This window comes from Rhinoderma darwinii, chromosome 7 (assembly GCF_050947455.1).
Source record: "Rhinoderma darwinii isolate aRhiDar2 chromosome 7, aRhiDar2.hap1, whole genome shotgun sequence".
Classification (NCBI taxonomy): Eukaryota; Metazoa; Chordata; class Amphibia; order Anura; family Rhinodermatidae; genus Rhinoderma; species Rhinoderma darwinii.
Genome location: NC_134693.1, coordinates 27,616,749 through 27,641,793, shown reverse-complemented (window position 1 = coordinate 27,641,793; position 25,045 = coordinate 27,616,749). Strand labels below are relative to the sequence as shown.

Here is a 25,045-nt window from a genome sequence, read left to right as displayed (position 1 = left end):
GTCAATCAAGCCGCTTTGCACTGTGCGCGCTCCCGACTTTGCTAGATAATGTAGTTCTAGCAGCATCGGGAGAACGATCGTCTCAACCAGGCATGGTAAGCGTGGTTGAGACGAATCCCCCCCCCCCCCCCCACCCACAATTCCCTAGATAGTTTTATACTATACCTGGAGCCGACCACTGATATATCTAGACGAGCGGTGGCCGGGCAGTCCTCTAATGCGCATGCGCTGATGTGCGCGTTCACGATTACAATGACATCCTCTCCTAAGGACGGAGAGGATATCATTGCGCATGCGCGGCCACCACTATTTGAAAGCAGCGGTGGCCGGATCGCTAGACAATGCGCAATAAACTAAGAGCACGGATAGCACGAAAATGACATCGTTTTCATAAAGAAAGGTATTTGCAAAAATTATTAACTTTAACAGGTTGAGCTTAATAGCTGCTTTTATGAAGATGGGAATAACCCTTTAAATGCTCTTTGGTTATGACTTTTAAATGAAAAGAGAAAATTGGTGTAACATACCTGTCCATGTTTAAATTCCTACTTAACCTCTTTTGCTTCCTCTCGTTATTTAGGCACAGCAATCTGAGTGTGAGACCAAAGGGGCTGTCATCATTGGTGAAGAGAGGAGGGGTTCCAGAGGCACTTAGAGCTGAGGTTTGGCAACTTCTTGCTGGCTGCCATGAGGATCAAGAAATGATGGAGAAGTACAAGAACCTTATTGTAAAAGTAAGAGAGTTTCTCGACTCATCAATTTATCTGGGTGTTTACTTGTGACAAGAATCTTCGTCAGAACCTCACGGTGTAATTGTTTCTAGATAAAAATAATATAGTCGTCTTGTTGATGGGATTGGATGTAGCCATGACGGTGGCAGATGAACCTCTTGTATCTGGTGATCAACACTTGGATATTACAATAAGGGTATGTTCACACACTTAACCAAAAACGTCTGAAAATACGGAGCTGTTTTTTTTTAGCAACTTGCGTTTTTCGCTGACACGCTGACTTGCGTTTTTCTATAGAGTCTGAAAAACTGCTCCAAAAACGTCCCAAGAAGTGACATGCACTTGCAAATGTTTGGAGGCGTTCTGCTTCCGATTTATTGGCCGTGAACATACCCTGAGGGTGTTGCATATTTCTAATTGAGATAGATGGTGTAAAAGCTTTGACTCTTCCTGAAATGGACATAATGTGATAACACCACAACCATTTGACCTCTTTTACGTGGTCATTTTCAGTAAGATTTGCATAATGTGAAATTCAAGATAAGTAGGTTTTGTTAGAATCCGTTAAGACATCTTGTACATCTGAAATGACTACTTATTTTACAAAAACTATTTTATGACTGAGTGATCAAAATATTTAATGTTTATAACGTGTTAATTCTACCCAAAAAAAATACTTGAATAGAAGTTTTAACCAATGTGTGATTAGTGGCTGACCACTGGAAGTTTTACCAGACACGGCACATGGATGACAGCTGCACTGTGTCTGGTAATACTTAGAGGGGAGACCACTTTGTTCTCATCCCAGCAGTTGGATTCTCACTAATCACACATTAAAGGTCTTTTAAGGGCAGTGAAAACGAGCGCGGACCGGCAAGACAGCTCGTCAATTGGTGCTTGTTTGCTCCTTTCACAAGAAGTTGTGATCGGAAATATATGGGGATGAACGGTCATTAACACGATTGTTCGTCCCCATACGTTTCCATCATGTCGGCAGCACATCTCCTTATTTATACAGGGAGATTTGCTGCAAACTAATGACCATTTTATTGGCCGCGTAAAAGAGCCGATCAACAAGCCTTTGCCCAATCTTTGACCCGTGTAAAAAGGCCGTTAGTGTTTGAAAATAAAGAACCCATTGTGGACGTAGATATAGTCCTGGTCAGAAAAAATGGCTCCGGTAAAAATTAAGTAATGTCGGCAGAGATTGATTGTTTTTATCACATATCAGGTATGTATTCATTAAGTCATGACCATGCAGTACTCACCCGGCAAAAAACGATTTGGTTGTTTATGAAGATGTCACTTCTAGTCATTATTTTTCTAGAATGGAAGAAAAATTTCTTTCTTCTAAACTTCTGTGTATACCCTTTTGTGATGAAAAAGTTATCATAACTGTATGTAAGTGGCCATAATATAGCTCATTTCTGTTTTAAGGTCAAAGTACAGTAAAAACAACAAAAAAAGGCAAAAAGCCCATTTGGAGTGGCCAGGAATTTGTATTGCATGTTGTTTGGGGCAATGTATCGAGGATAGCAGAACTGAAAGCTGGGAGGTTATCATTTGGAGAGACGGAGTGTGACTTTTGACACATTAGGCCTGGCTTCAAAGGGTTAGGAGATGGACATCCGTCTATCCAAACGAAACATCCCCCACACCCTATCGTGAGTGGAATTAAGGGATGATAAAATGTAATATTCACCAACATCCCATTTGCCTAATAAGTTGCTGGGCGGCTCTAGAAATCTGAGCCCAGGACTGAGGATATAAAATATGACTTTAAATAAAAAGTTGATTCACCTAGTGGGAGTTGGATCTATGTAAGTGTGTATCCATTGTTTCCCTACCCTAAAAACCCTAAAAGAAGCAGAACAGACTACCGATTGTAAGTGTTAGGCCGTTCTGTTATTTCTCCCTTTTTTATTTTGTAACAATTTTGCATATTTTTTAATTGTCGTCTTATTTTGTCTCTCTTATGCTCTTTGTAAGCACATACCTTTTCTATCAAAGTTTAAATCTGTAATAAGTTTGATCTTTGTAGGCTCTAAAGAATGCATAGACTTTCAGAGTGTGTTAACCCTTTGACTGCTGCAGAGCAGTGTGTTGGCAATTAGCGCTGTCGTGGAAATCCATCGCTCAAAATATATTAGACTGAAATTTATACGATTCCAAACAGACTCTCAAGGCCAGACCCCATTAGTCAGTATCCTAATTAGGATATTTCACCGATTATATATCGAGAGAGGAGAAGAAAACACACAGACACGCTGATATGTTCAAAATGCTCCTCGAAGGATTTATTACCAAACTCAAACTGTTAAACTGAAATTCAGAAGGGGTGTAGGCTTGAGGTAAACCAATCAGAGACAATGTAACAATATTTGTTATTCAGTAAAAAGCATACAATAAAATACATCCCAGATACATCATTATGTTTACAGGTGTCTTATCTCTCTTGGACAGAATATTCTCGTGGAGATGGGGGAGACCTTCCCTCACGCATACTTGCCACCCTCCCATCTCCCTCCTTGTCCATTCCTTACCAACTTCACATGGGAACCAAGGTCAAAGATAAAACATACGAAATCAACATTACTTGTATTAAAGGAACAATGACTTTCATTTCACTACAATAAAACCAAGATGGGAACTCCAGACAAGATGGCTGCTGCACCAAACTAAATCATTTACACATTATCATCACTTTCATATAATACATATCTTAGTAATTCGGCATCCTGCTTGATAATTCACAATGTCATTTCATACAGAGAATATAAGCAAATAAATCATCCTTCACAAACCCCCCTTTTTCTCATATTAAATTATATATTATGGTTATGAAACTCAAACAATATATCAATAGGGCCACAACTAATATGATGCCATCACCAATGTCCGGTTAGGGTATGGGGTCCCACCAGTGTATTGAAAAGTCCTGTACATCATCGTCCTCTTCTTCTCCTGTCTTCTGATTAGAACACTTGATACTGCTGACGGATTCACTCAGGTCTTTGGTCTTTACTTTGAACTTTGCTTATGTCATCAGGACTTGGTTTGGTCCTTCTCATCTTTCAGACCCCGTCTCTTTTTGTATACGTCACCGGGCTGTATATAGCACCTCATGCTGTGAGCCTGGGGTGAGATCCCACGTAGGCTGATTAGTGGAGTGTTATTGTGACACCACAAACCCTCCGCTCATCTGTCTTCTTCCTCCGGTAAGTTACTTGTCTGGGCGGTTGCTTGGAATTGTGACACTGCCGTCAGTTCATGACAAACGCGTTGTACTGGCTCCGGCTGCGCCTGCCGCACCTCAGTAATGGAGTTCATTGTATTAAAAATCTTTTAGTTCATGTTTACTGGCACTTGCTGGGGACCCCCAACCCTTGTCAATTGTTAAAATAAATACTAATCTGGTGATAACATCTACGTACTATAAAAGTTGTTCTAAGTACATACAATAACAATGTCAGGCCCTTAAACTAAATCAAACAAACACCTTTTATAGTACGTAGATGTTATTTTAACAATTGACAAGGGTTGGAGGTCCCCAGAAAGTGCCAGTAAACATGAACTAAAAGATTTTTAATACAATGAACTCCATTACTGAGGTGCGGCAGGCGCAGCCGGAGCCAGTACAACGCGTTTGTCATGAACTGACGGCAGTGTCACCATTCCAAGCAGCCGCCCAGACAAGTAACTTACCGGAGGAAGAAGACAGATGAGCGGAGGGTTTGTGGTGTCACAATAACACTCCACTAATCCGCCTACTTGGGATCTCACCCCAGGCTCACAGCATGAGGTGCTATATACAGCCCGGTGACGTATACAAAAAGAGATGGGGTCTGAAAGATGAGAAGGACCAAACTAAGTCCTAATGACATCAGCAAAGTTCAAAGTAAAGACCAAAGACCTGAGTGAATCCGTCAGCAGTATCAAGTGTTCTAATCAGAAGACAGGAGAAGAAGAGGACGATGATGTACAGGACTTGTCAATACACTGGTGGGACCCCATACCCTAACCGGACATTGGTGATGCCATCATATTAGTTGTGGCCCTATTGATATATTGTTTGAGTTTCATAATCATAATATATAATTTCTGTAATTTAATATGAGAAAAAGGGGGGTTTGTGAAGGATGATTTATTTGCTTATATTCTCTGTATGAAATTACATTGTGAATTATCAAGCAGGATGCCGAATTACTAAGATATGTATTATGTGAAAGTGATGATAATGTTTAAATTATTTCGTTTCGTGCAGCAGCCATCTTGTCTGGAGTTCCCATCTTGGTTTTATTGTAGTGAATAGGAAAGTCATTGTTCCTTTAATTATATCCGATAAGTGGTAAAAGCGAGTTGTGTATCTGAGGGGGGCATGGTTGATGCTCAAGCTGTGTACGTGACAACTTTAGAGGAAACTTCCAATGGGGGGGGGGGCGGGCCCTACCAGAACACATGTTCTCCAGCAAAATGCGGGGAAATGGAGTGTTCGTTTTTTATTAGAGTGGAGAATCAGTGGTCATCTCAGGCTCCCGGGGCTATTTCTAGGCAGCCAACCAAATGAATACTACTGCTGCCTAGCAAGTTCAGCGGTTGCTTCGATTATTCATTAGACAGTCAAGAGGAGTAATTGTTTTTCAGTAAAGCTTTTCTTGATCAATTGAGAATCTTTTCAAATAACCAAGTGTCCTACTCCAGCAAGGTAACCAACACATTACACTAATACCAGGCTTCTGGCTCCATCCATTGTTAGTGCAGATTCGTATAAACAATAAAATAATGCAAAAGCGGCAACACTAAGGCCTCGTTCACATCTGCATTGAAGGCTCCATTAGGGGCCTCTGTCTAGGATCCGGCTGAAAATACCGGAAACAATAGTAAAGCATGCTGCGCTATTGTTTTCGGTAAAACCACCGACACCCCAACAGAACTCATTAAGGTCAATGGGTTCCTTTGGTCACCGGTGGTGTCTGTCGTGCTACAGAAACGGCGCTTCTGGTAATTTTGCTGGGATGGAGCAGAACAACGGAAATAACAACGCAAATGTGAACGAGGCCTAATCGGGTACAAGGGAAAGAGGTAAAGCATAATACAGAGAAAAACGTTTCTAGAATGTCGCTCAAAACGTAACCATAGGAATGATTTTCAACCTGCTTGTGTACTGAAAATCTCCGATTGCCAAATACTTGTCATAAAGTCACATAACCTAATTACAATTAACAGACACAAATGTTTTACTGAAAAACTTGCCAATGTTGTCTAAAAAAACAAATTATTTCTTCTCTCAGGCAAAACATTTCTTAGAATATGCGATCCTCTTTTCTTCATACATACTTGGACTTGAGCTGTAATTCATTCACTTTAGTGCAATTCCTTCTGTTCTACACCGAGCGGGTGACAAAGGCAGAGAAATGAGTATTGGTGCTGGGAAATAGAGTGTGACATTTATCTTTGCTGCTGCCTTTTAGCCTTGTGTTTAGATAACAAACAGGCAGTTCGGTGGCGGGCGGCAGGCACGGGGAGACGGGTTACAGTGAGGAAGAAGGCTTTATGTCAAGAGACTTAACAAGATCGTCTTTTCCACATGTGGTACTGAGGAGCCGTGACATGAACCATTATGCAATTCATATTTAACAGCACTCATTGTCTGCAAATGTCTTTTTCTGTATTCCTTTTAGTAGCCGTGAGATCAGTATTGTAATCATTGAATCGTTAGATGTAAATATCATGATGCCTTGTGAGATATATTTAGGTCAGCGCGACGGAACCTTTCTAAAGGGTAATCCAGCAATTCATGAGAAGCATTATTTGGTGCACCAAAATAGCCATTTTATTATGTTTCAAAAACAAAAGCCAACATGGTTGCAAGCTTTCGGACTATGTCTTGGCATTCTGTGCGCTTACTTGGGGAGGGTTGGACTTGGATCAATTTGACATTTGAAGCAGTTACCTGCAATACTAGATTAGACTCTGGCCCCCAAGGCAGTGGTCTCTGGCAGCCAATATACCAAAACATTTTTTCTAATATGTATGACTTGCATCTCAGGGAATTTGTAGGCACGGATTGCTTGTAGCCTTAATTCTCTTTTACATGGGCCAATTATCGGCCAAACGAACGTTCATATGAATGCTCATACCCGATCATTGCCCTGTGTATACAGGGCAGCGATCACCCGATGAACAATGCTCGTTCATCGGCTGATCATATAGTTTATGCAGCAATAAATATTATCATTGTTGGCAGCACATCTCCCTATGTAAACAGGGAGAGATGTGCTGCCGACATGATGGAAATGTATGGGGATGAGCAATCATGGTAATGAGGGCTCATCCCCATACATGACCAACCGTTGCTCCTTGTTAAAGTCGATAACGCCTGCTGATCATCGAGCTGTCTCGTTGATTGACTCTCATTTACATGGTCGATATCGGGCCATGTAATGGTGCCCTCAGTCTCCATCCATTGATTAGGTCATGTATGTCTTTGAGGCTATGTAAACATCTGCATCAGAAGCTCCATTGCAGATTCCATAATTTTTACTGGACAAAATATCGCAGCTGGCATTGCTATTTTGTCCAGTAAAATGACGGAAACCTGACGGAATCGACTAAAAACAGTGGCCACAGGTGGTTTCCGTCATGCGTCTGAGGCTGCCATTTTTCCCATTATTCTGTTCCTATAACGGAAAACCTAGCGCCAATGTTAACATAGACTAAAATGTTCCTCCCTGGGCGTCCTCTCACTTTCACAGCACTGTGAGCCTAAACAACATAGTAATATCCATAAGTTACTTCTCAAACATACTGTTTAGTGTATTCGTGTGTACATTTTCAATTCTGCATGCAGCCTTTCCCCCGTGCTGCCTCTAGGCACAGGCCTACTGCGTCTATACGTTAATGGGGCCCAGGCTATAGCTCATGAATGAGTCCTGTGTAGTACTTCCATGAACTAACTGACTAGGACCAAACATTTTACTGCTTATATATAGGAAAGGGATGTAACCAGCATTTTATACCCATGTATATTAGAAAATGATACACCCCTGCAATAGCATGTAATAAAATCCTATAGCCTCCTTCCCATTGCTAATATTTCATTGTTTTAAAAATGGCTTCTCATCTCATGTGCGTTAATCCATCTAACGGCAGCGGGCACTTTTTTTTAAGGCACAGTTTTTTTTCTAAATAGCTAATTAATCTTTTTTCACGTAGTGCAACACGGCTGGTTACTCTGTTAGTGGGGCATAGAATATTTTTACTACCGAAATTGATTGCAGCATTCTCAACAGCACTTAACAGAACTGATGGGAGCTGACAGTGGTGCTGAATAATGCAGCCCAGAATAGTACAGGATTATATGACTGTGAATCCAGAGCTATGCATAGATCTGGTGTGTTCAAGCAATACTTCTGTCACCGGTCTCGTCTGAAAGATGGCTGGATAATCTAAGTGCTTCTTCTGCACCAGTCCTTTTTTAAGGGACCACTAAATCCCCAAATCACAGCAGTTAGCTATGAGCTACAGGGGTTAATCCCCTTGTTCACTAGCCATTACTCTACTGTAATTGTCTGCACTTAAATTAGAGGAAATTGCTTATATAGCAATTCCACAATAGACCTCTAGTATCAGAATTAGGGTCTGCTTACAACTGTGTCTGTGTTTCCGTTCTGCTCCGTCAGAGGAGCAGAATAACGAAAATACCAGAAGCGCTTGTTTCCGTTGAATGACGGACAATATCAACGCCCAATGGAACCCATTGACTTTAATGGGTTCTGTCTGGTTTCTGTCATGGTGTCTGTGGTTTTACCTGAAATAATAGCGCAGCATGCTGCGTTATTGTTCCCGGTATTATCGGCCGGATCTCTGACGTAGATGTGAACAGGCCCTTAGGGCCTGTTCACATCACCGTTCGCTTTCCGTTCCGGGGTTCAATGATGAAGGAAACATCGCTAATGGTTGCCGTTCGTCACCATTCCGGCAGGTTTCCGGTTTTTCGACGGAATCAATAGCACATTCGACTCCGCTATTGATTCAGTCATTAAAACGGAAACCTGCCGGAATGGTGACGAACGGAAACCACTAGCGATGTTTCTGTCACCATTGATATCAATGGTGACTGAAACGGAAGCTGTGGTTTCACTTTCACTTTCCGTTGCGGGGTTCACCCGACAGAAACCTCAGACGGAAGCCCGGAACGGAAAGCGAACAGTGATGTGAACAGTCCCTAAATCCCATAATAGCACATCCATGTTTCAAAGCAGTCTAGCAGCAAACAGGCAATATTATGACAGCTTGTGTCTTCTTCAACCCAGGGAGAATAAAGTCTGCTTTAAATGGTGGTATTTATTGTGGTGTCGATCTTACAACAGGGATAAGTCACTGAGCTGCTAGATATTTATAAAGTTTTAGGTGCAACATCAATGAAAGTTTCTTAAAGGATCACACCAGGCAGAACTGATGCAGTGTGTTATGTCTAGTGCAGGGGCTGAGGGGGCAACACACAGAATAAAAAAAAATCTAAAAGAGAAACTGTCATATGCACAAACCCCAGGGCCTAAACTAAACAAAACACTGGGTCTCATTTGACAGAACTGTATAACCGAAAAGCGGACCTTGGTGCTCATAGTAACCAATCAGTGCAGCTTTTAATTTTTTTCATAGCAGGGTAAGAAATATAAGCTGAGTTCTGATTGGTTGCTACGGCAACCAGACCAATTTTAGTGTTACAACGTTTTGATAAATGAGGCCTGTTGCATCAGTCTTGGCAGGAATGTCACATTAACATTTTGACGCTGATCTCTCACCGCTCTATCGACATAACATACACTTTCTGTAGATGTGAGCATGTGTGTTAGTGGGGTAGCCGAAGCTGATAACCTTTATACTATGTCTTTAGCCAGCTAGACAGAGCACATTTTTCTACAGTTATTAAAGGGGTTATCCGGAGAGATAAAATTGATGGCCTGTCCTCCGGACTAGCCATCAATATCGGTTTGGTGTGGCCCAGCATTCGTGTTAGCGATGCGTACCCTTTATTTCTGCTCCATACTGTTAAACGCTGACGCACTTGTAATGGTGGTTCACCGTATTACATCCTTCTCCCATTCACTTAAATGCGAAATGGCTGTAATACTGTGAACCGCCACTACGAGTGTGTTGGCGTCCGGCAGTATGGAGCAGCGTGAGCGATGAAGGGGAAGCAGCAGCCCCTTCGAAACAGCTGATTGTCGAGAGTACAACCCCCCCCCCCCCCCCCCCACTGATCAGATATTGATATAGGATTCTAAGGATAGACAATTAATTTGATCTCTCCGGATAACCCCTTTAAACCATTTGTTGATTTATGTAGATATTTTAATCTTATGTATCCTGTGTGTGTATATATCTCTGTCTATTGATTATTTTTTCAATAAAATATATTAGTAATATTTATCTAATCTTGGTTTTTTCTCTCTTCGTTCTTTTCTTTCACTCATTTCGCCCTCCTTTTCCTTTCTGGTGTTATTTTCTAATAATTGAATCTGTCCATGAAGATGCATGTGAGAGACTGACAGGGAAGGTCATCGGGTTTCCCGAGAAGCCAGACCCTGATTAATTACTGCTCTCCTTCATTCTGCAGCAGCACCTTGTCTAGATGCTGGAAATGAGCTCTTTGATAGAATGGGGTTATTCCAGATGGGACTAGCTGCACAAGTCACAGGTTCACTCCTAATCTGGACGCAACACACAGATTGGTCACCGTACCTTGTATCTGTGCAAACGTGAACATTGCAGGTCCGGTATATTATTCCTTGGTCATATATATGGAAGTAAATGTGATTTTAGATATATTTTTTTCATGCTGTGTTTTTAAACCAGCATCCACCATTTCCTTCCTAGTCACTTGATTGGCTCAATATTGTTGAATCCTAATATTGAGGGTGACCAGAAGTATAAAGTTCACTTCTCTAGTTCACTGTATAAATACAGTACATGCAAGGACATCCGCTAAGGAGCAATTGTGCAAATTGCAAATGCTCGTGAAAGATATCTCTCTGTGAATGTGGAGCTTTCCTAAGACGGTCCACTTGGCAACCAATTTTTTTTTTAAAAATGTGTAACTTTTTTTTTATTGCTCTCTAAAATGAAAAATAAGGCAACTTTGCAAATGGTCTCGATTAAAAATGTCCTAACATACTGTTTATACGGCTGCTATGAAAACTAATGCATCTCCATGGTAACAGACGACAAACAAACCCTAGCATCATCCTGCAGTCTTGCTTCTTTCCACATGTTCCCTACCTAACCTACCAAATGTATATTATCAAGAAATAGAAAACGAATGGAAAGGAGTAGGACTGTAGGATCAGACTACACATGGTTTGAGCCTCCTGACGAAGCCGGTCTATCGGGCGAAACGCGCGTCGAGGCGTCTGTTCACCCATCCAGGTCTTCTGATCCTTCACGCTCCCCAACATGTCTCAGGGTATGTGTACGTGCTTTTCCAGCCTGTACTAATTATTGGGCTATTTTGTCTAGCTGTGCCAGCTATACCTTTCTTGGCTATCTGAGCCATAATACCATGTATATACGTCAGTAGCTGCACCTTTTATCTGTGTTGGCTTTGTACGCATTATATATGCATATTTATCTAGCTGCACCTTCCACGTATTATTATATATTGTGTTGGCTCTGTACGTATTATCATATGTATACTGCTATATGCCTATAAGCTGCTCTTCCTACGTATTATTACATACTGTGTAGGCTCTGATATTATATAGGCTATGATTGTACTTCTGTATATTGTTATTTCCAGCTGGTAGCACTGTGCTATATGTGGGATTTATACCACACACCCCTGGGCTTGTGTATTGTTCATTATTATTAGAGCGTGTTTGAGGTCATTAGTGGACGGTTGATTCTGTCGGTCATGGTCTTGTACATCTGACCCTGTTGTATATGTCTCCGTGTATGCTGTATCATTTCTCTTTTCCTATTATTGTGTTATTTGTCATTATATTTAATAAAGATATTTTTTTGTACTTTTTACATTGAGTACAATATTTCTTCAAGGGATATGTCCCAATCGGTTCGTTTCTAGGTTTAATTGTTCTAGGGGACCCCATTACATGCCATTTTTTGGTGCGAGGTTTTTGGTTAGGTTGTCTACACATGGTTTGTTGTCTGTTACCATGGAGATGCATAGATCTGCACCCTGTCAATCTCCGGCCTAAAAAGGCAGAGGAGCACTCTTCTCATGAATAGGATGGACTCATAACTATAGGTCCGGTTTAATCTTTCTGCACTCAGATTAGCACATAAGGCACTTTTTGTTGGTGCCATTTCAGCTAGGAGTATGGACTAGTAGTTGGAATATGCTGCCCTTACACAGGTTCAGCATATTAAGCGGTCAGATCCGCTTTTATCGTGCTTTAGAAAATGTCATGACCGATTTGCAGTAAGAGGTGGAACCCTTATCTGAATGTCGACCCTTTGGAGGCAAGGCTGTTAGATAAAATTCCTAGTTTTAGCGCTTCTTTATTTATTTTACTGTAACAAATAATCAGGGAAAATTTCAGCTCTGACTTTGCAACATCCAAATGGAATAGTTTCTATGCAGAACTGAAAAAAATTATATAATTACAGTAGAATCTAACATATTAATTGCACGTTAAAAAAAAATAAACCAAAAACCTGCGCCTCATGAAATCTGTTTATTGCAGATATTTGTGTAATTGAGACAATGCAGCACCTTTCACGTCTTGCGTCTTTGGTGGAAACTTCATTTCTAGCTCTTAAATACATCCTCATATTTCTGGACCGCTTTTAATTAGCCGAATTTAATTCATATTTTGGGTGTGTATTTTTAGCTATAATGTAGACCACATGCCATCTGTACGTATATTAAAATATGTGGATCCAGGACTCTTGTTCCTTACTTCCAGGTATGTCTTTCTGAGAAACCTGTTTACCAATATAATACCTGCAGACACATTTCCAGGACCAGTTTATATCAAGAAATTAAAGCCGCGAGGAATATCCTAAGAGCATAAGAGGACACCTTTTATTAACTGTATGTTCTGGTAGTTTTCCATCCAAGCAGAAGACAGGATTTTCACCTTTTTATTGACTTTAAGTTTGTCAGCTGATTTTTATGTTTACCTGGCTAGGTACATTAGGTTTGATCCAGGCAGTTAATTAGATTAATTACAGACAGGAATGTTAATGTAAACTATGATTAGTTGTGAATTCTTTATTGCTTTTATTGTGTAAATACTTTTTATATTGAACTTCTGTAAATTAACTCAAAGAAGTTGTCCAGAATTAGAAAAACATGGCTGCTTCCTTCCAAAAACAGCACCACATCTATCTAGAGGTTGTGTGTGGAATTGCAGCTCAGCCCTATTGGCTTCATGGACAGGTGTGGCGCTGTTTTTTTTTTGGGGTGGGGGGGGGGGATACATATTTTTATTTTTTATTTTTTTACAAACCCTATAAAGAGGCTGACTCATTTCAACAACCCATTTCCTTATACCCTTTAAGGGGATATGGATGTAAAAGAGGGTCCCTTCTCTGAGCCAGAGCAGAGAGCTGCTAACACTTGAATAGCCGTATGTAATACTACATTTCCCCTGTAGTGGCTGCTGCACGGGAAATGAGCAGCCATTGGCAACTTTCCTTTGAAAAATCAGCTGTTTGCCGGGGGTCTTGGGAGCTGAACCTTCGTATTTCAGCTTATTGTGGCGTTGACTCTCATATCAGATAGGGGTGTCTATTATGAGACAACTCCTTTAAGCATGGTTGAACATCCGTGGGTAAATACAGATTTATGGGAGATTAATAAGAAAAAAGACCTTTTACCTTTAATTTATCATTATTTTCTTGATGTTTTGTTGACTACATGCTGAATCTGTTATTTTAATGTTTCCAGGCTTAAAGTAGATCTCTTAGATCCACGTCTTACTGGTACTCATCTGGCTCAGGGTGACAAGTACCTAATAATCTTATAATATAATAGTTGTTTGCAGTTTATAATCAACTAATCCTTGCTGTAATGTAAACTGACTCCCAATGCTGTGACTGGGCTTGTGGTGAGCCTCTGCTTGTACACAGCAGCCAAGCTTAACAAAAAGAGCTGCGGTGTAAAGCATGGATGAGGATATAGCAGCAGGCTGATCCTGTTAGGAGACAGGAGGTAGATTTAAGACCACCTCCGGAGCGCTCTAGTTTCTCTAAATGCCCCTACACATCATTAATGGTCAGACTTGAAAAGACAATTCTTTTTTGAAACTGTAATTTTGTTGAACATTTTGGTGATACAAGAAAGAGAAAAGGATCACGTATAAACCATTTTTCAAATAAAAAGTGTATAATGATAAGGAAATTAGAATTCACTCGATTTATGTCACTAACCGTTTTATACATAATAATCTATCAAACAGAACAGTAAAGGCCCCATTACACAGGTCAATTTTGGCCTGTGCAACGAGACAGCTCGTTGAACGGCGCTCGTTTGCTCCGGTCACAAGGAGCTATGGATGGGGACGAGCGGTCGTTACTCCGATCGCTCGTCCCCATACATTATTATCATGTCGGCAGCGCGTCTCCCACAGGGAGATGTGCTGCCGACAAGAATAATATTTCAGTTTTTTTTAAACTATATGATCAGCAGATGAACGAGCGTTTGCTCGTTCATCCTCTGATCGCTGCCCTGTTTACACAGGACCATTATCGGCAACGAGCGTACTATGAATGCTTGTCTGCCCAATAATTGGCCAGTGTAAAATGGCCTTTACTGTCCGCAAAACCGTAACTGAAGTGTAGACATGTCGGCTAGTCTGACAAAATGAGATTAGCTAGGAAATAGAGCATTATTCAACTAGTGACAGATCCCCTTCAATGATTATCATACATCTTCTCATTTAAACTTTTACTTACGTTAAAGTTTTCCCTCAATCATTAATGGTAAAGCCAGCTTAGTAGTTTTCATCTCATGCAGGATACGATATTTTTTAGGGATTTTTCAGAGATCTAGAAAACCCTACAATGTTAACTTCCTGGGTTGTTTTTAAGTGCGAATCGAAGGGCCGGTAGTAGGTAAGGGTTACGCAGTTACCTAAAATTGTGTAATGAATTTCTAAAGCAGAGGTACTATATTATTCCGCACAATCGACATAGATAAAGTTCCATTACACGCTCAGTAGCGATTGCTTTTGCAGTCTGTCTTTGAAATATGAGAATATGTTGCATATCAGTTATTTGGAGGACATTATTGATGTGCTCCAGATTATGATCTGTCTCCTGTACTGCACAGTCAGCATCATTTTGTGTATTTTTACCTGCTTGTATAGGATTCTGTCAGCCTTGTTACGTTTTTTTTTGTTCAGTTGCCAGAATGTCGGGGGGGGGGGGGGCTTGGGATCGTCAATGAGCCAAATAATAGAAAACAACAACAACAAACATTTTCCAAACTTGGTGCAACAAGTCCATCAATGTTTGTGCTCATTATTAGGCGATGGCGGCCATTGTTTAGCGTCACTATAATGTAGGGAATTGGTCCTAGTTGATTTAATATGTATGATTATGCCTCTTAAAGGGGTATTCCAGCCTAAAGCATTTTTCACCTATCCACTAGATAAATGATAAATGATAGATTGGTGGAGGTAAGTCTGCTGGGACCCCACCAAACCAATCGCAAGACAGCAGCTAGGAGGAGTTGGAATGGAGTGGTGGACTGGGCAAGTTCATTGCCGCTTCTTTCAAAGTCTATGGGGCTAATGGAAACAGCCGAGTTCCTGCCGCTGGGAGGAACCGGGACCCCCTTTTCTGGCAATTGACAGGATCCCAGCAGGCGGACCCTCTCCGATCTAGCATTTATCACCATCCATTGGATAGGTAAAAAAAATGCTTTAGGCTGGAATACCCCTTTAAATGGGGCCTGCAGCTCTCCTGATGTGTGTTCTAGTAAAAACGTGTATTCCCCCATAAAACAACAATTCTGGAGTATAGTGTCTTAGAACTCTGCACTGTGCCATTCCTCTGTTATTTCTCCTGGAAATGTATGAATGAAGATTGACCACTGACTATTACCAATCCCCTTAAAGGGGCGTGTCCCTCCAGAGCCTGACACTCCCTATTGTTAAGCGGAACGGTATAGCCTAGTTGTCAATTTAGTCATACATTTCCAGGAGGAATATTTGAGAAACTGTACAATACAGAATACTAAGGCTTTATTCAGACGAACGGGAATTACGTCCGTGCAACGCGCGTGTTTTTCACGCGCGTTGCACGGACCTATATTAGTCTATGGGGCCGTGCAGACATGTGCGTGATTTTTACTCAGCGTGAGTCCGCTGAAAAAATGTCACGACACGTCCGTTCTTTGGGCGTTTTGCGCGAATCACGCACCCATTGAAGCCAATGGGTGTGTGAAAACCACGCATGCCGCACGGAAGCACTTCCGTGCGAACTGCGTGATTCGCTCAACAGCAGTGAAAAGGATGAATGAAAACAGAAAAGCACCACGTGCTTTTCTGTTTACAAACATCCAACTGGCGAAAATCACGCCGCCGCGCATCATATGCTGCTGCCACACGGAGCTGTTAAGTGACTTTTGCGCTCATGTGAATCCAGCCTAAGAGTAGATCCTTTGGCATTTTTATTTTATGGGGAATAGAAGCATTTACTAAAATATATATTTTAGGAGAACTGGCAGGTCCTCTATAAAGGACAATGGTTTCTCAAACCTGGTATTTATACTTAGAATTCTGGGTAATTTTCTATTGATTGTTCATTTGAGGTCTTCATCTGCTCCTAGATTTGATTTCCACATTGTTAAGATATTAAGGGGAGAGTGTTTGTAAAAAATAGAATAACTAAAATCCCTGGTGGTCAATGGTCTGTGGCATCCAATCAGCATTTTCTATTACTTTTCTTAGATGGTGCTGAAAATGTATAGCAGCAGCCTGATATTTTTTTGTGGAATATTGTTCTCGCCGGGGGAAGTTGCAACAAGCCTTTAGTATAGAGTTACATGGCGGCCATTCAAATTAAAAGGATGTCTATGTAATATATGGATGCCCCACGTCCAGCAGAGCATAAGCTGTTGATATGGCTCTGTTTCATAAAGGTGGTCCCAAACTGAGGGACCCCTCCATGACAATCATATGCCCTAGTAGGGAATATATATAAAAAATAATATATATATATATATATATATATATATATATATATAGTTTGTCTTAATAAAACAACCCCTTTAATTAGATATTCAGGCAGGTGACTGCACTAACAAAGAACCTGTTCTCACTTATTCAGTTTTTGTGTAAGTGTCTGCCAACGTAAAAATAAATAAAAAAATTGTATGGTTTCTTCAAGAAAATAAAATAACAAGTAATCAAAACAAATGAAAAAACGATGCCAGGAATAGCTTAGTGTATGGGTGAAAACACGCCTACATGTAGTGGCAAATTGGTGCACGATTTTGCTGGTAATACCACAGTGGATGTAGTAAGAAAGGATGATTATTGTAGATCATTGAGTGAAGAGCACGAGTGGGTGGTAGACGGAGAAGAGCGTTGGAATATGTGATGTGCAGGCAGATGATAGCTCAGATTTGAAGGTCTTGGATATATTCGACTGCAATAATTAAATGATCAGGACAATTCATTAAAGCTGAGACTTTGGGCATCAACTGAACATTTTTGCCTCTTATAGGCAACAACGGGAGTGAAGGAGGAAAACGTTACTACCCAGTTATCCATACTATGTCTACAGCACATTTCACCTACCGAGCCTACAAGTGCAAACTGGTGATTCAGCAACTATATGGAGACACTTACATTATGGGTCAGTGCAAGGAGCAGTTTACTGGGACAGTTTTTAATCATTGACTAGAACGTTCTGTTTGTACTCCCCTTAATCATGTTACTCTGTTACAGAACATTTCCTGCGGAACACCAGAAATATACAGAATGTTTCTATTTATTAAGCATGAAACAAAATAATTTGGTGTGCACCGAGCGAATCATTCATGAGAACTCAATGGCACAGTAGTATGCGGATGGTATAATGAACTCTTGTACTATAGAGCTACCTGCAGTCCCTGTTGGAATTTCAAGGTTTACTGTTTCACCTCGGTGTATAATAGAATTATTTCCATGTATTGCCTCATTGCCTCATTCACAATTATGTGAAAACTCTTATTAAGATACCCTGCATGCAAAAGTGGATATAATTGATCTTCGGGAATAAGGAAAAAAAGCACTAAATATAATTTCTAAAAATGTTTTTTTTATTTAATTAAAATGTTCCTTTTAATTTCACTCACTTTGCAGGAATGTATTGTGACTTGCTTCTCAGTATTAACTTTTTCAAACATTTCGCTCTTTCTTGTAAGTGTTTTTTGTTTTTGTTTTTTTTTGACTATTTTTCTTTACAATTTTTGCCTACATTCACACGACCGTGAAAAAAAATGGCCATTAAAAACGTATCAATTGTCAGTTTTTCATGGCCGTTTTTCAGCATTGTGTAACCAAATTTTCATCCATTTCCAGTCCATATGTCCATTTTTGTCATCTGTTTCCATCCATTTTTCCGTTTAGAACTACATTGTTCTGAAAACGTCTGTTACAAAAAACTTCTGTCACATGGCCGCTTTTCCCGGCTGTGTGATTGATAAATACCACTGATAACCAAAACCACAATGTCATGGATAATCCTAAAGCTGGCATTGCGTTGATATACTATAGACTGCACTGCTGCAGGCATCTCATGACGACAATCAGAAATTGTATTTCTCTCTGCTCTTTTCTTTAATCAGCAGAAGTATGTTAGCTACTAAAAATATTAAAGCATAGAAAATAACAAAACTCCTTAATATTTTAACCAGCGTACTTTTAAATCTGGAGGTTCATGTTAAGGCCACATGCACATGATGCGTATTACGTGCGGTTTTGGTGCACAGATTTTACTGTGGAAAATCTGCAGCGTAATACAGTACTAGCAAAGTAAATAAGATTTCAAGTAATCTCATCTACACGTTACAGAATTTTTCTGCATGTAAATTGATCTGCGGTGCAGAGTTTTAAATCTGCAGCATGTTCATTTATCTTGTGTTTTCGTCTCAGAATTGTGTGTGACGAGTTTATAAAAAAAAATGCACCAAAATCCTAATCATAAAATCTGTAGATGTTTCCACTTTAAAATGTAAATTCCACTCTTTAAAACGCACAAAAACTGCAATATTAAGAGTGGATTTTACCTGTAGTTTTGATGCGCATCCGCATCGAATTCCGCATTGTGTGCATGTATCCTAAAGAGGTTCTCGTCAAAACAACTTCTTTTTAACCCCTTAATGACCGCCGATACGTCTTTTTACGGCGGTCATTAGTGGGCTTTATTCTAGAGCGCCGCCAAACTACGTCGCTGCTGTAGAATAAAGTAAACAGAGCAGGGAGCCGTGAAATCTCCCTGCTCTCAGCTGCCAGAAGCAGCTGAGGGCTGGGGGCGTCCCTGCTCTGCCGGGTGAGATCGATATTAGTATCGATCTCACCTGTTTAACCCTTCAGATGCGGTGCACAATAGCGAGCACCGCATCTGAATGGTTTTGGAGAGAGGGAGGGAGCTCCCTCTCATCCCACTGACACCCGGCGATAAAATCGCCGAGTGTCTGTGTCTTCTATGGCAGCCGGGGGTCTAATAAAGACCCCCAGGTCTGCCTGCAGCGAATGCCTGCTAGATCATGCCGCAGGCATGACCTAGCAGATGCCTGTCCGTTTTAAACGGACAGGAAGTAATACACTGCAATACAAAAGTATTGCAGTGTATTATAATAGCGATCGGAGGATAGGGAAGTCCCCTAGTGGGACTAGTAAAAAAGAAAAAAAAGTTTAATAAAGTTAATAAAAAAAAAAAAATGAAAAACCCAGCTTTTCCCCTTACAAAATGCTTTACTATTAAAAAAAACTACAATAAAGCAAAAAAGTTACACATATTTGGTATCGCTGCGTCCGTAACGACCCCGACTATAAATCTGTTACATTATTTAACCCGCACTGTGAACGCCGTAAAAAATAAAATAAAAAACAATGGAAAAATTGCTGTTTTCTGTTAATCCTGACTTAAAAAAAATTTGATAAAAAGTGATCAAAAAGTCGCATCTACTCTCAAATGGTACCAATAAAAACTGCAAGTCGTCCCGCAAAAAACAAGACCTTATACAGCTATGCCGACGCAAAAATAAAAAAGTTACAGCTCTTCGAATGTGACAATGGAAAAATCAAAAAAATGGCTTGGACATTAGGGCCCAGAATGCCAGCAGGGGGAAGGGGTTAAGATGAAAATGGCCCTGTGATCAGCCTATGGATGCTGCTCTGGATTTAGAAGCTCCCTAGAGATCAGCTCTTCTCACCATTCGAAGATGTCTGGGAAATGTAGTATTACATGCCGCCCATTCACACCATATTGACTGTCTGGGTCTGTCAGACTGAGAGTTGCTCTTTATTAGTGGCTCTGCGATCTAGCTGCTTCAATCGGGGGACGCTCTATATGATGTCCACATACCCTAACAGGCTATATGAAAAGGGGTTGTCTAAATGAGACAACACCTTTTAATAGAGCTAATGTGAGAAACATTTTTTTTAAATTTTTTTACTAAGGATATGATTGTATTCCTTATCCTTAAGCTGGCCATACACATTAGATGTATGTTGGCCGAACCTGACGATTTTAGCGGGACTGACTGACCATCCTATGCTTATGGCGGCGTCCCAACTTTCCCCAGGCGGCAGATATCGGAGAGAGAATGGTGGAGCATGTTGAATTTCCACATGCCTGATCCTTTTGTTCGTTTGGAGATAAGCCGCCACCAGAGGAATCTGACAGCGGCTTTCTCCCTGAGAACACATGCGATCTTGGCCGAGCAGAGCGTTCATGTGTATGGAGGAGTCCTTAGGAATAGCTGTCGGCCGAACGATTGTGCGGCCGTCTGCTCTCTAAAGTGTATGGCCAGTCTTAGTGCGTTTTGTTTTGAGGCCATCTGTGTCTGGTGGTTTTCCCCCATATCCTACCATCTCGTTCAGACTCCCATGTCAAATGTCTTGAAGTGATTCATTTACCCACCATGTTTCACAAATGTTGCATTTCAAACTATTAGAAGGCTCCTTCCCTTCTTATTTGATTGCTTTCAAAATTGTAGTTGCCATAACAACTTTGATATTTCTTCATTGTTATGGCAACTGATGAGCTAAAAATAATATAAAGAGACACTATCTAAAACCACCAGCGTCCCCCCCCCTCTTACCTTTCAGCTCTTCGTGTATACAATTTTTTTCTCTTGTATTGTACATTCCAGAAGACCGTGTTCAGTTTTCTGCTTCTTGAAAGAATTTTGGTTCTTTGCGTTTTTGACAATGGACATTCAGCTTTTCGTTTTATTGCCATTGCAACTTTCCAGCCACAAAATATAATAGTTATACACGTGGTCAGAATAACATGGTTACCGTATCTTGTCTAATCTAATCCAGTGGAGACGATATCTCAAACACAAATCTGATTCAGACAACTCTTATGTAACGGACTCTGTTGGGGCAAGTTGAAGTAGTAAATGTAGGGTCCAGCACTGGTCCCATGATTGGACTTTAGGTGTAAGGGACTCCTTCAACAATACAGTTCCCAAAGCCGGTGCCACCGGACAGATGGATCATTACCACAAACATGCAGACTGCAGCTTTGACCAATACATTGTAGTGAAACAAATTGTAGAAAATGGGATCAAAATGACTTCATAGCAAAAGACTTACTGATATTAGGGAAGGTTATGACAGATCTGTCTTAAAGAGTAGCATATTATGGGGACATGTCAAGTGTACTTGTAGCACAAACGGCGCAAAAAATATTGTGCATTTTGGCTAATAGCACCTACCAAAGTATACACTGGACTCAATAGTAAAATAAATCACAGTAAAGCATAATATCATATTGTTAAAAAAAAAAATTATGAACTGTAATTTTTATAGCCATCATTCTTAATTATTACGTGACATCTGTGGTGTCACATTGGACAACCTATTATTTTTCTGAGGTCACGCTTGATGGCTCATTGTCATTATATGAGGTCACAATTGAGGGCTCATGCTCTCAATGAAAACTGTCATTATTTTGCCCTTTTTATTATGTAGACATTCGCAGAGAACGGTCACCGTTTGTTCTTCTAGTTTACACAGCAAAAAAAACATTTTGGGAGGAATTTATTAACACTGGAGTCTTACTATTAAGTACGCTGTAGTACAATGCGCCTAATTTTTTTTTAACAATTGCACGCCACTTAATAATTTCAGCTTACCTCTGGCTGTCTATGCTGTAGAAAGAGAATCTACAGCATTTTAGAGCGTTTTTGTGCAAATTGCAACCTTTCTACCCTAGAAAATTGTCAGAGTTTTTAATAAATTGCCCCATTGTGTATACAATACTTATGTGACCTAATAGTTGTATCTGGATTGTCATATAATTTCTGAATTTCCAGCTCTTCTCTGGGGCTTCTCAGCAAGGGTTAATTGTGCATTCCTTAGAGAAGATTCATTTGCATAATATCTCTTTAGCAGACACAGATTTGACGACGACGGGTGGATGGTTGGAAAATGTCCATTGGCTGGCATCCATTTTTTGAGTGGCTGCTATCCGCTGGAGATTATGGGTTTCCTTTTTCTGCAGTCAGTCAGGCTCTGCGCACATTACGTTTTTGGCTTACGTTTAAAGTATACGTTGGAAAAAGCTCCCAACGTATACATTAAAGACTGTAACGGTTGCTTTAAAGGGTTATTCCCAAGTTAAGTCATTTATTTTTTTATTTTTTTATAATTCATCCTAATCAGAAATGTAATTCTAAATCTATTCTAGTTAAAATTTTTACAAAATTTCCTCCCTAACTACCTTTTTTTTTTTCTAACTTGATATCTCAGCTAGTGCTGGTTATCTTTTATAAAAGTGGGCGTGAGAGGCTCGATGTCAATCAAGCCGCTCTACAGTGTGCGCGCTCCCGACGTTGCTAGATAATGCAGTTCTAGCAGCATCCGGAGAACGTTCATCTCAACCAGGCATGGTAGGCGTAGTTGAGACAAACCCCCCCCCCACCCCCCCCCCAATTCCCTAGATAGTTTTATACTATACATGGAGCCGACCGCCAATATATCCAGACGAGCGGTGGCCGGGCAGGCATCTAATGCGCATGCGCAGATGTGCGCGTTCACAATTACAATGACATCCTCTCCTAAGGACGGAGAGGATATCATTGCGCATGCGCGGCCACCACTATCTGAAAACAGCGGTGGCCGGATCAATAGACAACGAGCAATAAACAAAGAGGGACTGACAGCGACATGGAGCACGGATAACACGAAAAGAAAGGTATTTGCAAAAATTATTAACTTTAACAGGTTGAGCTTAATAGCTGCATTTATGAAGATGGGAATAACCCTCTAACAATTGCATCTTCCACATAAAGTTACATGGTATAAGTTAAATGTATACGTCATGAACTCCCATGACTCTGTTCATGACGTATATGTTAGATGGATACCATTATAGTCTGTGTGCGACGGATGCCATTGTTGGGCATACATCGCCCATAGACTATAATAGTATTAGTTTAACGTATAGGTCATAAAAGTCTATTGAAAACCCATGATGTATACATTAAATTTATATTTGTGACCTTCCATTCAGTGACCTACATCACCTATAGACTTTCATGTTAAAAAAAAAAAATGTATTGCACATGGTTTACTGGTTTTTTTTTTTGGTTTTTTTTGCGGGATCCCTCAGGATGTAAAATCTTAGTCTTCTATGCTATCCATGCTCCAAAAAGGTATGCCAGCCCAACGGAGGCAAAAAGGACACTCTTTTGTCTCCATTCGGGGTAATGGAGCCCTATGCACACATTAAGCGTGTACGTTAGGACCTTTCGTTAAACGTAGGGCCAAAACAACATTTGTTAATACCCCGTTTACCCGATTCTACATTGTACTATACTGCATTGCAAAATATTGGTGCTGATTACGCTACCAAAATTCTGCAATAAATCCGCGATGTGTAAACATAGCCAAATAGAGGAGTTGAAGCCTAGCCACCCTTTTTTTTTCCTTCTCCGCCTTTTTACCTTAATGCCCATGCAGAAGTGAACAGGACTTAGAGAGTTGGTTGCCATGCTTTGATACCATAGGGGAATCGAATGAGACATGATGGAGTTGCTTGGCAACTAGGAATGGTGGGTGGTACAGATTTCATGCAGAAAAGTAACCCTCTTCATGCCAGCGTGCACCAAGTCAAGAATTCCAACGCTAATTATTTTTACGCAGTGACAAAGCTGACAACATGCTATACTTTTATATTTATAATGATTAAATGCTTTAAAAAATGGCAAGTATTCGATCTACAAGTCCATTAAAAGCGAGTCCTTGGCAGCGGGTATATATTTAATCATGAATGAGTGCAGTGTGTCATGGAAATTTTCTTTTTTTAATTGTATGGGATTGGTTTAGCGGCACAGAGCTATAAATGTATCTTTCAGTTGCCTTCTATTCGTGCCATTTCACCACTAAACGGTAGAAACTGGAGACTTCTATTGTTTAGCTGCATTTATTTTTTCTGATTAAAATGTCAAGGTAAAAAAAAAAAAATTCCCTACCGTATCATCGAAGAATATCTGTCAAAGCAAAACCTGCTTTGCGTGCCTATAAACAAGCCTCGGCGTTTAAAATAATGGCCCATTCAATTAAAATATTTCCTTTCGAGATTTTTCTCTTGATCTATACCAACTCGGGTAATTCAGCATTGCCATAGAATAGTTTTCTTGTTTTTATTATAATCCAATCAGGGCTATTTATAATGATTAGAATATATTTTGCCGTTCTGTAAGACGTGAAGGCAAAATAGAATTATTCCTCGGTGACTAAGACAAACAAGTCTTATTAACACAGGCTGAGTAATGGCGTTCTCGTCTGTATCTTATATTTATGTATCGCTCCTCTTGTTCTTTGTCAGATGATTGCCGTGTAACTGATTAATCATTCGCCTGAATATTTTTGCATATGAAAGGGCAGGTTTTAAACCGCTTTTGATATTCTGAAGCAAAAGGGAACAAAAATGGGAACTCTGGGTCAATGTAATGTTTTAAGTGTGACACGTCTGCCATTGATTAGAGGTTTCCTGTATATCTAATTGCAAATTTGTTTATAAAATCGAATGTGAACACTTCCATTTAGTGACACTCGAAACCTGAAAATTCAGATGTGACTGCAGTGAACCCCATTGGCACAGGACTATAGAATACG

General features: G+C 40.3%; 1 protein-coding gene across 2 annotated transcripts in view; it reads left to right on the top strand.

Moving 5' to 3' along the window:
• The window catches only part of RABGAP1L (RAB GTPase activating protein 1 like), a 237,701-nt gene that overhangs the window by 74,890 nt on the left and 137,766 nt on the right, over positions 1 to 25,045 (top strand). For both annotated transcript variants that reach the window (XM_075833054.1, XM_075833055.1), the window contains exon 13: positions 581 to 734. In XM_075833054.1, coding sequence (XP_075689169.1) covers positions 581 to 734 — 154 coding nt within the window. The remainder of the gene's footprint in view (positions 1 to 580; positions 735 to 25,045) is intronic.